Here is a 16,837-nt window from a genome sequence, read left to right on the forward strand (position 1 = left end):
TACAATACCTTTATTGATACCAAAATTATCCTATCTGTAAATTAGCACTACATTATCATTTATTTTGCTTAGTGATTTTCTTTTCATAGGTACGTATAAGTTAATTACTAAGTATACTTTAATAACCTAATTTACTTATAACAGCAATTTTTTAAGATCCACGAGCAATTTATAGGCATATATTATTATAAGAACTACGAAAAAGTTATGAGAAGTATGAAAAATTATCCGAATGTTGAAAATATATTACTTGAGAACAAAATACTATGTAAGTAAATTGCAATATATACTCAGATTTAAGACATGACAAAGAAAAAACCCACTTTGTCATTTATTATTTGGTATATGAATGATGAAGTATAAATTGCTTGCAAACGAATGTTGCATTTTTATTTTCTTGCAAATTTGGACCATTTATTTAGTTTAATATGTATCACTTTATCAAGTCATATTTATTTTATTAACTCTCTTATAAAACTTCGCCAGAAGTAATCACGAATAAGACTTCTATATCTTATATGTTGAGTTTTGCTTTAGTATCGTTTGATTATTATTACGTATCAAAGAAATTCATAAGAACCGACTTTGGCGCCACACTCATGACTCGTATCTTTTTTTATGACATATGAGTTATATATGAGGCATGTTTAATTCATTTTAGTACATCAACTATATTGAAAGTAATTCAGAGACAACCCTCGTATTTCTGCGAAAAGAAGTGATCATAAGGTTTGATACCAGGGGAATAGGGATAAATGTCATATATTCCATTTGAAAAATGCAAACAAGAAATATATCTGAAATACGTAAAAGTCTTTAAAAGAAATTACTTGAGAAGTGTATATCGTTCCATCTATAAAATTAATTATTATCAGCGATCAGATAATTTTTTTGCCTAAAGCAACAACGATTTAAACAACGCCTACAAAGATCAACAATATTCTCATTCCAATTCAGATAAATATTAATAAACAATATCTTCAATAAATATTTGAAGTAGTTGATATAATATTTTACCTTTGGAGCCACTGATAACTTGGAGGTGGATTTCCTTCAGCAACACATTCAAAAGCAGCTGGTGAGAATAATGGTGCAGTAGTCAAACGATCTGGGCCAACTGACAAAATTCTTGGAGGATCTGAAAAGAAGGAGATAACTATTAGGACAATATTAGTTTAACAGTATTACGAGTTCTATGAACTTGGTTCTTTCGTACATCCTAACCTAATAATCTTCTTGAAAGGGCAACCTAGAGGTCAACCACTCTTCTTTTTTATATAAGACTATATTTATTATAGATATGGATGTCTAAAAGATTGTTAGTATTTATGTGTTGCAGCAATGCCCACAAACGGCGATCACTTGAAATTATATTTGAGATCTCTAACATTAAGTGGAAATTTAATGTAACACTGCTTGGTATTGAACTGGCCAAATTTATTTCTTGCATAGCATAAGAATAGTTGCAAACAAGATGTATTCATTTATGAATTATTCATTCCACAAGTTGAAATACATTGTAACATACGCTACCAAAACTAATAATGCATAAACTTTGAACAATTACTCATTTCTACAATTTTCTGAAACAAAAGATCCTAGAAGCATTTTCTTTTACTCCTCAAGAAAATTCATTAATCTTAAATTTTCATAAAAGGTGCGCGCATGCATCTTATGATAAATAATATGATGCATTAATTAATAACGGCAGAGATGACGTAAATATGATAATTAAAAGTTCACAAAGTCTTCTCTTGTGACGAGAGAAGAATATTATGCAAAACTTTTAACTTTTGTAAAACGGTAATGTTATTCTTACTCAACTTTGCGAAAAGTTAAACAATATATTGCTTAAAATCACGCAGACGATATTAGAATTATTATTAAAAGCTGTGGTGAATCTTTGAGATAATATTACAAATTTATGTAATATTTGTGAAAGAAAACTCATAGGTAATTCAATAAAGTGTCGCCAACTAGAATGATATAAGGCACAAGAATATATTATAGTTTGTAGAATATAATAATTTTTACTCAATATAAAATTTCAAAATTGACTTTCAGTAATTATACTGTCTAAATCAGTAATTTCCAACGTGAGGCGCACGCACCGCAGAAGGGCAATTTTTAAATTCAAGGAGGCAAATTAAAAAATGATACGATTTTGACCCATATGCTTTGGGATATGATGGTAAATATTTTAGATATTTAATACTAGAATATATATTGCTTTAAAAAAAATTCATAAATTAAATCTATACAACTGGCGAAAACAAACCTCTTCTTCGAAAGTTAGAAAAAATAGACTTGATTGAATGTAGAAAAACCATTAATGGAATTTTAATTGATTTTTTTTTTATTTTAATAGTGATTTCTTAAAAATTATCTTATACCTTGAATAACAAAATTATTTTTGAAGGTAAAAAATTTCATACGAGCGCCATTTTTTTAGGAATGTTAAGGTGGGGCGTGAAGCCTAAAAAAGGTTGGGAAACATTTGCAAATATGTTGTTACTTGTACTTGTATTTGAGCTAATGGTGGTGGACTTTTTTACCCATGGACCTTTATCCCTCGTTTTACCCTGTATATTACAGTAAAATAACTAGTTTATTACTTAAGAAAATATCAATGTAATTAAAATCAAAATCAAGCATTTCACTCCAATTAAGAAGGTAATGAAATAAATCAAACTATTTATAGCTTTCTGAAAACTTATTTATCGTTTACGGAATAACTCAATATTTATCAAATACAAATTTCTCTTAAGTTTGTGCATTACATCCGGCTTGGAATAGTTTTAGTTAATATTAATATATTACGGTTTCTCGTAAGACGCAGCAACTTGCTGCGCGCTTCGGTATAGAGATTTAAGTTTGCAACTGGGTTCATTACACAGCTGCATAAGACTTTGCCTAAGACCGATCGAAAATATTCAATTTCATAGTTTTGGAGCATAAAAATATTTGATGAAGTCGTAAATTTAATCATAAAGTTATTTATTCTATAGAAGTAAAATATTTTAATAAGCAACACGGGGTAGGAGGAGTGGCACGAATCAGTTAACTTTGCTATTCGAAAATATACATCTTATTTAGATTCAATTGTTATTAAAAATTTCTAAATATGAAGGTATAAATATGCATATATTACAAATGTATTTACTAACTTTCCGTGGAGTAAGTTATAGTAATCGCAAAAAATCGAAAATAAAATTTGATCAACCGATTTGAAAAATTCAAAAACATTCGATTCGTATTGATGGGGAGATGTGCTGATTAGTGTTTGGCAAAAGCAGGTCCAGCCGTTCTGGAGATATGGAGTAAAAAGTACAAAAAATAAAAGTGTTTCAGACAATGAATCATCCGATTAGAATGATTCGAAAAACAACTTGTGTTAAGAAACGATTAGTTTCTGGGGAAGGCAGGTCCAGAAGTTTCAATATTTTCAATAAAAATTCCATAAAGATCAAATTGATATATGTATTGAAACCGAAACGGTATTTTGGATTATTCTGAAACATATGAGATAAGATCCTTTTTAGAACGCCTTCATTCATCAACTCAAGCAGAGGAGGTTTTGTGTATTTCTTGTAAACATATAGTAGTGTTTTGTTTGATAAAGTCATGGCAATAAATAAAAAATATGAATGAGAAAATTTTCAGTACATATTTATAATAATTAATATGAAAATTTTTAAAGCTAATTTTCTTAATCATTGATCAATTTTCATTAATTAGACCAAAAATCGAGAATGAATTTTTTTACATTTCTCGACGTTTTGAAGGTTTTTGAACATTTTGGCATACCTCAGAAAAAATGGATGTATATGTGTATGTGTGTATGTGTGCGTGTGTGTGTGCGCGGATAAAAATTTTCGTCGACGATTTCGGGAACACCGATCAACCGATTTAAATAATTAAAAAAACATTCGATTCGTTTTGATAAGGAGACGTACTGATTAGTTTTTCGCAAAAGCAGGTCTACCCGTTCCGAAGATACGGGGCAAAAAGTGCCTAAAACGGTAACTCAGTTTTTAAGAGCACAGAGCGTCCGATTTTAATAATTTAAAAAACATTTTACTTGTACAGACAAGACGAAGAACTGATTAAATTTTTGGGAAAGCAGGTTCAGCGGTTATAGACTCTCAATAATAATAAGTTAAAAAATGTCATTTGGCGGTCACAGATGTTTATTGGACATACGTACATCAAATTATCAGATGTTTTATAGAGATTTAAATAATGTGTACACATTTTGTGTATTTTTTTTGGGTTTCGTACCAAGATTTTTAATTACGGTACGGGAAGTTCTAGCAATTTACCTTAAGGTACGATGCCATGCACCCCACTAATTTTATTTCTCGAATATTTAATTACTGTACGGAAAGTTTCAGCAATTTGCCTTGGAGCCCAATGCCATGAACCACTAGTTACAAATAAATTATTTTTCGCCATGTAGAATTTTTATATTAAGTAAAAATTAATTTATTTCAATTTAAATGACCAAATTTTGTATTTTGCCTGAGAATATTTCCAAAAAACAGCGTCTCGTCGCGCCGCGCCTTCTGTTCACCCGGTTGCATCAAAATTTAAAGTTTTCGCATTAGCATTCCTGCTGAGAATCGAGTGTGAACATTCGCGAGTTTTCGTTTGTTTTGCATATAAGCCGTTCAGGAATTTATTAAGCCGGGTTTACTAATTCGGAAGCGAACTTATACAAATGTTGGACTAATTGGATAATGCAAAATGCCCTCGTACATGTATTCGCGTTAAATTGCTTTCTATTCTATGTGTTATAACAACACAGTGTACATCGTTAATATTCTAAACCGCTCTGGTTACATGTATGCGATATAGTTTAATTAATAAACTAATTAAGATATGTTGCAGGTTGTTATCGTTGCATCGTGACACTGATTCGAAAACCGAAAAGCAGCGCAGGTGCGCGGTTCAGGTGACATAAACTGACAAATGGCAGGAATGGGTATTGCATGGTAATCAATTGCTCAGTTATAATTATTGTACGGAAATGGAAATTTGGCAATGTGCATAGATATATAAATAAAATAGTATTAATAGCCAATTTAAAACAAGTTGAAATTTAACATATAAGTACTTGAATCAATAACATTAATCGTTCAAATTTTTTTCATCATCGTCAGTCCTTTATTTGTTTTGAATATGGTACTAAAATTGAAATTTGGCATAGATGCACCAATAGAATATTATTAATATCCAAAATTAGTTTAAATTTAGAGCAAGTTTAAATTTAACATATAAATACTTGCATCAAAAATATAATTATTCAAATATCATAATAATCGTCAGTCATCTGTTTTAATGAACAAATAAAATTCACATTTGAAAAGCAAGAGGTAAGACAAAATTACTAGTCTATATGTAAATGTTAGCAAATTAATGCTTAGGAGAAAAACTAAACTTTTCAGAATTAAAATCAGAAACCGAGGAAAGTGTGAAAATAGTAAATAGGAAATAAATGCAATATTTTTTTTAAAAGAAAGGTTTGTATCTAATGTATAAATGCAGTGTTTCAGAAACTAATTTGAAGTATCAGTAACTGAGGAAAATGGGAAAAATGTAAGAAGAATGTAAAGGCAATATTTGTTTAAGAATATGTTGAAACTAAAGGATGAATGCAATCGAATAAAAAACTTATTAGAAGTATTAGAAATAGACCATAGAAAATTTAAAAAAGAAAACTAAATAATAAAATAAAAGAACTATCAGTGATTGTGAGAAGAATCTGAGGCATTATATAATATAATTCGTTTATGTATAGAGTTCTCCAAATTTGATTGTAAATATTCATTTGACGATATAAATTCATTCATAAATGATATGTTGAGTATTAGTACTTGAACTAGTCCAATTTTGTATACTAATAGAAAAGATATCTTTACAAATTAAGAAGACAAAAAGATGTTATCTAGAATTTTTAATCGTATTCAAATGTTTATAATCAATTTCAATAAATATTGAGAGGATTCTAAGAGAGAGACAGAAATACATTACATCAAAATGAGATTTAAGAATAATTTGCGCGATTATGAAATTTATGCTTGAATTTACAGAAAAATATTTGAATGTACAGAATTTCATACTTCCACAAATTATTCTTAAATCTCGTTTTTAATGTAATGTATTTTTATCTCTCCCTTAGAACCCTCTCAATATTTTTTGAATTCGATTATTTTTTATTCGATTATATTTAATTTTGAAAAATTTGTTGTTTCATTTATTTAAATGCAAATAAAAAAGTGCTTTTTTATACTAGAACCATTGTAGTATTGTGGATGTAATAATGATTGTTATCTGGAATTTTAAATATATATCATTAATTTCAAGAATAGTACTTATTGAGAAGATTCATAGTGAGAAAAGAAAATATACTTCTCTATGAAATAGATGCAAAAATAATTTGTGTATAATTTAAAAAAATAAAAAAAAAAATTTGTTCGGTGGAATTAAAAAAATATATACGATAGAGAAATATATTATTTCAATTATGAGCTATGATAAAAGGTCATAGTTAAGAAATGAGGGGCAATAGCAATGATACTTTTATATTGTTGTTAGATTTTAAATAATATATATAATATAATGACACTCGAGAAATAACTAATTATTAAGATAATTCTATAAGAGAAATTAATAGACTATTCTCCGTTTATAAGTAGTTTTAAACGATTTGAAATTATCAATTTGAAAAACATGGCAATTATCCATGTATTTTTATAACAAGCTTTATTCGATTTTAAATTGTCAATTTGAAATCCATGTATTTTTATAACAAGTTTTATTCGATTTGAAGATATTTTGAAATCTATGTATTTTTATAACAAATTTTATTCTATTTATCAAATTCAAATCATGGTCTAATTCTTGTATTTTTACAACAAGTTATATTCGATTTGAAAATATTATTTTGCAATCATGGACTATATTTTTTTCCATTATCCATACATATAACAAATTTCATTCGATTTGAAAAAAATCAATTTGAAATCATGGACAAAAAACATTTAAATGTACTTTATTATATCAATTAAAATTTCCTGTATAATAATTATGTTATAACTTACATTTAACATCCAGTTGTACACTAAGAGACTCGCTGGCACCAACTGCGTTCTGAGCTTGACAAGTGTACATGCCAGCATCCCTGCGCCCAACTGGCCGCAGCTGCAGAGATTCCTCAAGAGATGCAATGTCGCTGCGGCCAGCCCGACGCCACACGACACTTGCCGGAGGATTGGCGTCGGCCACACAGCGCATTACTAACGCATCGCGTCCTTCTTCCAAGTCACCAGTTGGTGCACCGACTAGGCGAATTGTTGGAGCATCTGGGAGAAAAATTGGTAAAAATTAATGATATATGGAATTATCCAGTATTTAATGGTTATGTTCATATGTTAGCATGTTATCATTAACTTCAACTATAATTGACAACAATCGATTTTTTGTTTTTATATCAAACAATCTTGTCTGTCTCAAGCAGTAGTGACATCCGCTTTCACTTGGGAATATAGTTAGCAATATGTTTCCAAATGAAATTAGCTCTCATCGGATACTGCTGAATCAGTAATATTGTTAGAGAAATTGTAATAACAATTCATCATACAGAGATGAGACAACTGTTTGAGTCGCCATTTGTAGAACCGACTAGTATTAAGTTAATTTAGCATATAAGTTAATAAAACCCTTAAATCCTGATTGCTGTATAGAATATTAACTTTTTGAGGATGGCTGTCTACCTGAGTGGACAAACATACTCTATGAGGCACAGGCTATTGTAACGACAATCAATAATTAAATAAGCTAAAAGTACATTCTGTTTCATTCGCGTAGTTAGTTGGCTTTTCCACAGGTAATTACAGGGTGTTTAAAGAAGTCGGGTTAAGGAGTTGGTGTAACCCTTTCGTTGGGGATGCAACGCTAGATGTAATAATGGAAGTCGTTGCAATACCCCCAGAAAGGGAGCATCAACCCATTTCTCGTCACACTATTTCATAAACAATGACTCAGTTTGAATCGAAAAGTTGAATAAATTACATATAGCAGTGATAAGCAGCTATATGTAGTTAACTTAAATAATTTTAAGTTATTTTAGTAGTATTTTTAGCCTTTTTCTTTGCTATATAATCCTTTTTTAATATTTAAAACGACCGAGCGCTTTTAAATATGGCAAAGCGACTGGTAAATTTAGTGAATTTAGTAGAGAAGATGAATTTCAAATAGACATTCATACAGACAACTTTTACGATATCACTATTCGCACCGAAGATAGTGATGAATATGATGATGTTATTATCCAACCAACACAAAGAAGAAGAAGTTCGACAAATTAAATGAAGAGCGGTAAGACATTAGCGAATGTGCCAATAATCGAGTTTCAACAAACACCCCGACTACAAATACCAAGCAATATAAGACATCCAATATATTATTTACTTTATATTTTACAAATGTATTATTAGACAATATAATAGAAAAACAAACCATTATGGCAGCACAAAAATAAACAAATATACTGACTACTCAGTGGCATATTCTAAATGCCAGAGAAAGAAAAAAAGATTGTATTGTCTGTTCTGACAGAAAAACACTAGGAGGAAGGCGGCAAAAAATATTTTATTGTAAAACATGTCAAAATCAACCAGCTATGCATTTTGAAAATTGTTTTGATCGTCACCATTCTTTATAAAATGATCAAAAATTAATATTATAAATGTATGTCCTTCAATGACCATAAATTTTTATCAAACAAATTGCATAACATACACAATGAAATCAAGTTTACAGCCGGTATAGTGGATTGTTTTGAAATCGGTGTCGTCCTGAAAGTGTTAATAACAATAATGATATTAACGTTTATATACATATAGATTTAAATCAATAACACTCAAGTGCTTCTACTTTCAATTTGTTTATAGAAAAACGTCACTGTTTACTGCTGCGTTGCAAATTATAGTAACTTTTAAAAGTGCATTAATTTAATTATAAAATCACAAATGTCGAACTTCAAATACTTATATTTTCACTTTAATATTTAATGCAAGAACTTTGTTTATTAGGGCGTTCATTAATTTTATTAAAGTATTATTCCGTAGTGGCAGCTACGGTGTAACTATGATAATTAAAAGTTTTCTAAGTAAGTCTTATATAACTCACATTTACTACAATTCTCGTGATGCGATTCTTCTGGAAGTTTTAAAAGAATTTGAATAATATACTGTTTTAATTCTTCTGAAGGCATTATTTTCCGGAATCAGCGTCAGTTAGATGAAGCAAAATGAAAATCAAAGAGAAAACCTAAGTACTAAATTTTGTATTATTATGTACTTATTCTTTACACTGGTGAACTCGAAGCCAATGATGTTTTTATAATATTTTCGGTTATACTATCTCTGTGTAATAAATTATTATTACAATTTCTCTAATGGGGTCAAAATTTATTGATGCAGCAATGCCGAATAGGGCTATTTTTGTTTGAAAACATTTTTGCAAGTAAAATCCGCTGTGAATTTGACAACAGTACTCGAACCCGGGACCACTGATTCAGGTCCAGTCTTTCTAGCCACTTGTCTACGACCGTGTCTACATAAAAATGCTAGAAGAAAATACGAATGGAAATTTACCCCAAGTTTCTATTTTATTATCCTTACCAAAGTATTTTAATTCCAGTCGTATATGCAAAACAAAACAAAATTTACATAAGTACAAACGCGTGAGAATCCAGTAGCAAGCAGACGGCAAGATATCAAAACGTCAACATATCTAACATTCCGGCAGAAATCCGCTAAGAAATATGTCGATGACTGATTTTCATGCAGAATATGAAGCAGCGTCAACAGGCCTAATTCTGTTTTGATATACGTGTGTTTCCAGCTCCGAAAAACACACCACCAAAGTCGAAGGAGCGATTTACGTATTCATCTTACGTATCTCGTTGAATATGACTTGCGGGCATGGCGTTAGTGAGAACAAGAAACCGAGATTTGGAATTAGTCGAAATGTTTTGGGTAGATTCAGATTATACGCAGTGACGCTGACCTAATTTTTGAAGTACCACAGGATACAAATATCAGATGTATACAAAAATGTTAAACTGTCACATAACTTTTTAATAATGCAAAGCATCTCGACTATATATTTTAATAATCCATGTGAATTATTATTTTCCATTTTCTAGTTTTATATTGCTCTTTATAATGACGATCATGCCATTATGTGCATGCTGCATATGTTTGCTTCATATCTCTGCACTGCACAACCGTATTATGTTTAATACCTCAGCAAACGAGGTATAACAACAAAGACTGTTACCGCTGCCACCATTCTGCATGTTTTCACAACGGCGATTGTCGTATCACATGACGTAATTACAAGAGCTGGGAAGCAGGAGTACTTCTTGAGATTTTCCATTTTATCTTAGCGTTTCGCGGGTTTCTTTAGAAATAATATTAAAAAAAAATAAAAGGGTTGCAGGACGAGTTAGTGTTATATTGGTAATCTCCTTATGATTTTATAAAAATAATTTTAGCCTAAATAAAGGATAGATTCTGCCGTAAAATAGACTATGTGACAAGGCCAAAAACTACTAAAAACTAGTGAAAATCCTATGTGGTTGATGTGCAGAAAGGTTTCAGACAGAAAAATTGTCAGTGCTTCCAAAAACTATCTAAATCCTTTATGGGTGCTGTGCAGAAAGGCGTTTTAGAAAGAAAACCTAACCTACAAAAAGCACAAATGTAAAAAAGGGTGTCATCATAATAGCACCTTTGAGATAACGTATGGGTGAAAAGTAGGGTTTGTCGGTTTTCAAAAACTGGTTTTAAGAACCGGTTTGTTGGCAAAAATTATGGAATTCAAAAACCGGTTTTTGAGTGAAAAAAGTCGATTTTCACTTTATAAATGGTAAATGATAAATATAGCGAAATATCAAAGATTGATGAAAGGGTTTTGATTCTTGAAATCATATCGTTTCAATAGCATTTGATATTTTATCAGTCTGCAATGGTTCCTAGAAAGGTTTTGTATGTAATAATTTAGATTTTTATACCAGTGTATATATTAATTTAAATCAGTGTGACTTCTTGAAGAAGTAACTTTCTCTACTCAAACTTAAAAAAAAAAAACAGTTTTAAACCTTAGAAGCCACAAATTAAAGAGCAAAAAACTTAGAATTACTATATCAGGCTTTAAAAACAATTAAGCATAATTTGGTCGTAAGTATGAGAGTATTTTCTATTTCAGTAAATTTTATGAGTAAACAAAGGACACGTTTAAGTAACAATTCGATAGACGTTCTCAATTTTCTTAAATCATATTTTATTAAACAAAAAGCAATTAGAATGTTTAAAATTAATTAATTAAAATTGCTCGGAACAGAAATAAAAGTTTAGCTTAATTGTTTTTGAAACTAAAATTGATATTAATAAGTATGTATCAACATGTATCCAATATTTTTTTATTTTTTTTATTTAATGAATTTTTTTTATATAAAAATGTATTATTTTTATTCATTCGAAATCTTTCCTTTCACTATCATAAAAATATTTTCATATGTGTGAAAATGATGCATGAATAACAAATAATTATTTTCAAAGTTCTTTAATCAAGATAAACTATTATTTTTTAGTTCTACTAATTAAAATTAAAATAATTTTGTTTACTATCTATAAAATTGAACAATAAATAAATTCAGTCAAATTCTATTCTAAATTACACTGAATTTGTAGATAAATTACAGAATATTCGAGCAAAAATGTATTTTTTACATAAAGTTCGAAAACCGGTTTTTTAATAAAATTAAAATTTGAAAACCGGTTTTCTGAAATGTCGGTTTTTGTATAAACCCTAGTGAAAAGGCATTTTATGTGAAAAACGCTTGATAGTATTTAGTAGCACTTTGCATAGAAATTGGAACTTGACATAGCTGGCTATAACAACATTCGTCCATTTTACGGCAGACTCGGCCCATGAGTTTCAATTTAAGATTTAAGATAGCTGCGACGTGATAAAACTAGAGTACAACTACGTTTTGAAGAATCATTTATGAAACACCCAAATTGTATGTATGGATGTAATGAAAGCCATGCATTCTTAAATTATTTATTACATATATATTTATGATTTGAACAGAGAAGCTAAAATTTAAAATCAAAGTATCAAAGGTGAAATACATTGTCTATGTAAAGTAGAAATTCTATATGTAAGGTAATCTTTCATAAAATAAAACAAATAAAAACAAAACCGTCAGCATTGGCAATTCCATTTAATCTTTCGAAAAAACTATCACTTAGCCTAAATGAGTTTCAATTTCAGAACAAATTTTCGCCAGATAGCTACAACGCGATAAAGCTAGTGTATACAGAGCAACGTGTTGGAGAGTGACGTCGGAACTGGGAACGGTACCGCAGGGAACCCTGTTTCCGAAAAGCACTTTCTAGTATCATTCGAGATAAGCAACGATCCCCGTATTGGGAGAGATGCAATCGTTTCAAGGCGCACATTGTGTGTATTTTCTCATATCACGACCATACTTTGACGCAAAAGTACTAAAATCTATATGCGGGTAACGAAGCAGAAAAATTCGAAACTTGGTCAAAATATGAAAATAAGATGGAAGATAAATATTATATGCGGATGTCATGGTGGGGATTGATAATTTAGATATGGTATTTATTATATTTAACCGTCAACTGGTATTAGATTTTAAAAAGAGCAGCGGGCATGGATATGGTGGCAGCGGTACATGTCTGAAGTACTCGGATCAAACCTCTATACAGTGTTTCAAAATGGATAGAAAAAATTAACATTATAGAAAACTTATGTTGTAATATTGAATGAAGTCAATATACTCAAAAAACAACATGACAGAATTTCAATATAGTGAATAAATTGAAATCTCCCACTCTGCTCACCCACGATCGATTTGCAGTTTAACTCAACTTACTTGCTTTCGGAGAAGTATCTCAAGCAAATAAATATGTAATATAAAGAAAAAAGTAAACAAATATGTACTACGCAAGATAATGTATTTAAAAGACAAAAAGTGATATAACAAGTTTAACGATTAAGATGTTGCTTAATGAAAATCTACGAAGAAAATATGCTTAACAACACATGCTACTGATGTGCAATAGAAACACTGAATTAAGAAGAAATATTAGCAAAGTTTGTTCTACGAAATTATTGTATGGTTTATCAATTTATTGCATTTGTCATTAACATGACTCAAAAATGAAATGATTTCTAATTGCACATAAAATTCCTAAAATTCATATGATTGTCCAATGATCTTGGCAAAAATATAAGAGACTAGTTCTCGGAAAATAGAAATGTTATATCTAGAGCTATATATGTTATATATAGAGCTATATATTTGCTGTGCAATCAGGTGTTTAACACATAAAACCTAACCTCCAAAGAAACAAAGACATTATCACACATATTTGATTAGACTCTAATCAAATATTACACATCTATGTTGTAAATTTCTATATTTCTAAGTATGTAAAACAACATAACGTATGGAAAACTATGGGAGGAAATAATCAAACAAAAAATCTCCCTTTCAATTAATTTTATAACAGTGCTGACAGATACAAGATTATATGGTGCTCTTTATACTTACATCAAATCTAATAATATAAAATTATAAAAGAAATATACATAAAACAATGATATATACGTAAGACTAGACTTTAAGAGATAGTGTAGATATTATGTAATTTAGTATATGGCTAATGTACTAGCTTATAAAGCCAATAAATCATATATAAAACATAACGTATCGAGCCAATAAAACTCTATTCAATTTATATATACAAGCAATTCCGTTAATAACAGAATATTAATTTCCATTATGAATCTGTTTTATATTTTCATCATAAACCCAAGTAAAAAGTTCAATTGTACTATTTAAAAAATGTAATATAAAACGCAGATGATCAATTACATAATGTTTTGTGCCATGATATAAAGCATCATGAAAACAATGCACCGAAAAAATCCGATTCATTTTAATTACTGACATGATTTAATTTCAGTTTTTGAATTTTTGTATTATTGCGCTAGTTTTTGTCGAATTTCTATGAGTTGAAAACTGGAACAGACATTAAACCGAATATTTTATACAGCTGGATATTTGTATTGAATTTAGTCGCTACAATTGTTTTGTATGCAATGAATTTCAATAAATCATCGAGTTGGAATTTTACACGATAGTAAGCTGATTACCATACATCCAATATAAGCAATTGTAGAATAGTAACAACGTAGATTGTAACTTTTATTTTTATAGAACAAATAAATGAAGTTTTTGGCATTTATTTACAGGTTACCTCAAAATGATATTTCTCTGATTTTCTTCTAGGAAGTATTCAGAAGTATTTCTCGAAATAATATTTTGCCTTGTCGTTCGTTTTACGTTTTGTCATTGAAGCTCGAAAAGGTAATCGCATTTTGTGGAATATACGAGCCAATACGTTTTGCGGCATCATACGCTTTTGAAAATACTATTATATTTTATCTGTATGCAATGCATAGATATAAAGATAAATTTAATGTATCATAGTTCTTTTACTTTGGATTTAAATTTAGATTTTGTTGAAAAATGGTTTTAAATTTCACGATCTGTATATTAAAATATAATATTTGAAAGTACTTGGCAGCATAAAATAATCTCTGTTTGCTATTTATTTAGTTTGGTGTGGCAGAAAGATAACAATTTAGGACTGTATGTCCAAAAAAAAAAATTGAATGGAAAAAAGACATTGATAAAAAATCTAAGAAATTTTAGCGTGTGACAACCCTTAATAAAATAATGTTTTCTAAGAAAAATTTGAGCTTTTCCATAAGATGAAGGTAGGATATCTTAATCGAAAACTTACTGACTGAATGTGGTCAAATAAAATGACAATTACAAAATAAGGGTTTGTGGCAAGAGGGTAAACATTTAGGATTGTATGTGATTTTTAACTACGCATGAAAAAAAAACGATGAAATTGATTAAAAAGATCAAAGTTTTAGCCCGTCGTTAAAAACTCTGATAAAAAAAAATATTATTTAAATGAATATCTAAGCTTTTTTGTAACATCAAGAAAATTTTAAACAAAACCCTGTGAATAACACTCACTAACTGAAAGCGGGATAAAAAATAATACGGTGATTAAAATGACAATTACGAAATAGAGGTAGTTTGTGGTAGAAGAAGGGCTACATGTACATGTTTTAATTGCGTATTACATAAAATGAAAGAAAAGAAACTAACCTAAAAAATAAAATAGAAGTGTCCAATCATTGCCACTTAAGAGTATCAAAAATTGACGTAAGTTCGTTTTAGGTCCTATTCCTAATGAATGTGAGTATATTGCATCATTAAAAACTGTCATTTTGGAGGAGTATGATCACTAATACAAAAAATTTACATACATACAGATAAAAAGATATTTACTTATATATAATAATAACTCATATTATGCAAATTTTGATAAATCATATCAAAATTATCCGAAAAACACAAACCTAAACAACAAATATTATTTCAAGAACGTCTAAATTTAATATCAAATGTTGTCAGTATACCTAAAACAAACATATTTATCAACCCCTTTCCGTTAACATACATTTCAATAATATTATTGTTGCGATACACAAATTAATCTCGCGATGTTGAAACACGAGTCGAAAACCCTACGAATCGCTTACATTAATATAATATCTTATTCTACGTGCGGGTGATAGGCACGGCACACTCTACGTTCTACGACCTACGTCTACGAGAGTCTACGAGATGTGGGATGTGGGTGCACCTGAGACTTTCCCGTTAAGACCTCGAGCTCTTGTGTTTATCTCTGTGACATGAACATTAGATGGTTGCCTCTTAATTACCATTATGGTGCTGCTTAGACATAGGAATTATCAAATGCTTTAGAACAGGACAATAAACCGTGACGTGTTTCTACAATGTAGACGTTATGATACTGTCACTATTATCTCACTGCATTGTGTTCGGTTGATATGAATTGCTAAATGCTGCAATAGAGATGGAGAGATATCTATATATAATCACAGTGCGATGAATGACGATGATTTTGCTGAATCTATAACGCAGATACAATATTTCAGTTTTAAATAATTTAGCAAGATATTGTTACAGTTATTAGTTGATGTTTATGTAGTACAAAAATGTTGGATAATTTTGATCTTTACAAATAAATTACAAAAATTAAGAGTTAAATTCTAGAAATATTACTGAAATCTCATGAAATAAAGATGTGTTGCAAAAATGTAAGAAATTACGGATAGTTAATAGAGATACATAATAAAGACGTCTTTATACAATAACTCTGTTGAAAAAAATTCAATGAAAATTTCATCTATATCTAAAAAATAAAATGTAACCCAAAAACTTAATGTGGACATAAAGACGACTTCAAAAATTTTTTTAAAAACCTCAAAAATAAATTTTATATATATTTTGTTTTGCAATATATAATTTTATAGAGAATGCAGTTTTATTATATATATATATTTATATATGGTAAGGATTTTGCTTGATCTATGATGTCTCGATACAAGGTTTAAAAGTTTATAAACGATTCAGAAAGATTTGGTTGATAGTTTATATTTGTTGGTAGTTTTCTAGAAATTTTAACTAGGCCTCAAAATGAAATATGTTCCAAAAAATGTAACACTTATACGAGTGCAATTTTAGATGCACAGAATTTTAGTATATCTTATATATAAAAATGGATCGCAAAATGTGTTGGTAAGCGCATAACTCAACAACGCCTGGACCAATTTGGCC

General features: G+C 29.4%; 1 protein-coding gene across 1 annotated transcript in view; it reads right to left on the reverse strand.

The window, feature by feature from the left end:
* LOC113370835 (hemicentin-1) overlaps positions 1-16,837 on the reverse strand; it is a 198,735-nt gene that overhangs the window by 117,070 nt on the left and 64,828 nt on the right. The window contains exons 6-7 of the mRNA XM_026611519.1: positions 7,104-7,364; positions 1,018-1,138 (exon numbers count right to left, since the gene is read on the reverse strand). Of these exons, the coding sequence (XP_026467304.1) occupies positions 1,018-1,138; positions 7,104-7,364 (382 nt within the window). The remainder of the gene's footprint in view (positions 1-1,017; positions 1,139-7,103; positions 7,365-16,837) is intronic.

This window comes from Ctenocephalides felis, unplaced genomic scaffold, assembly GCF_003426905.1.
Source record: "Ctenocephalides felis isolate EL2017-DRISC unplaced genomic scaffold, ASM342690v1 CF-g0.4_SCAFFOLD_01492, whole genome shotgun sequence".
Lineage (NCBI taxonomy): Eukaryota > Metazoa > Arthropoda > Insecta > Siphonaptera > Pulicidae > Ctenocephalides > Ctenocephalides felis.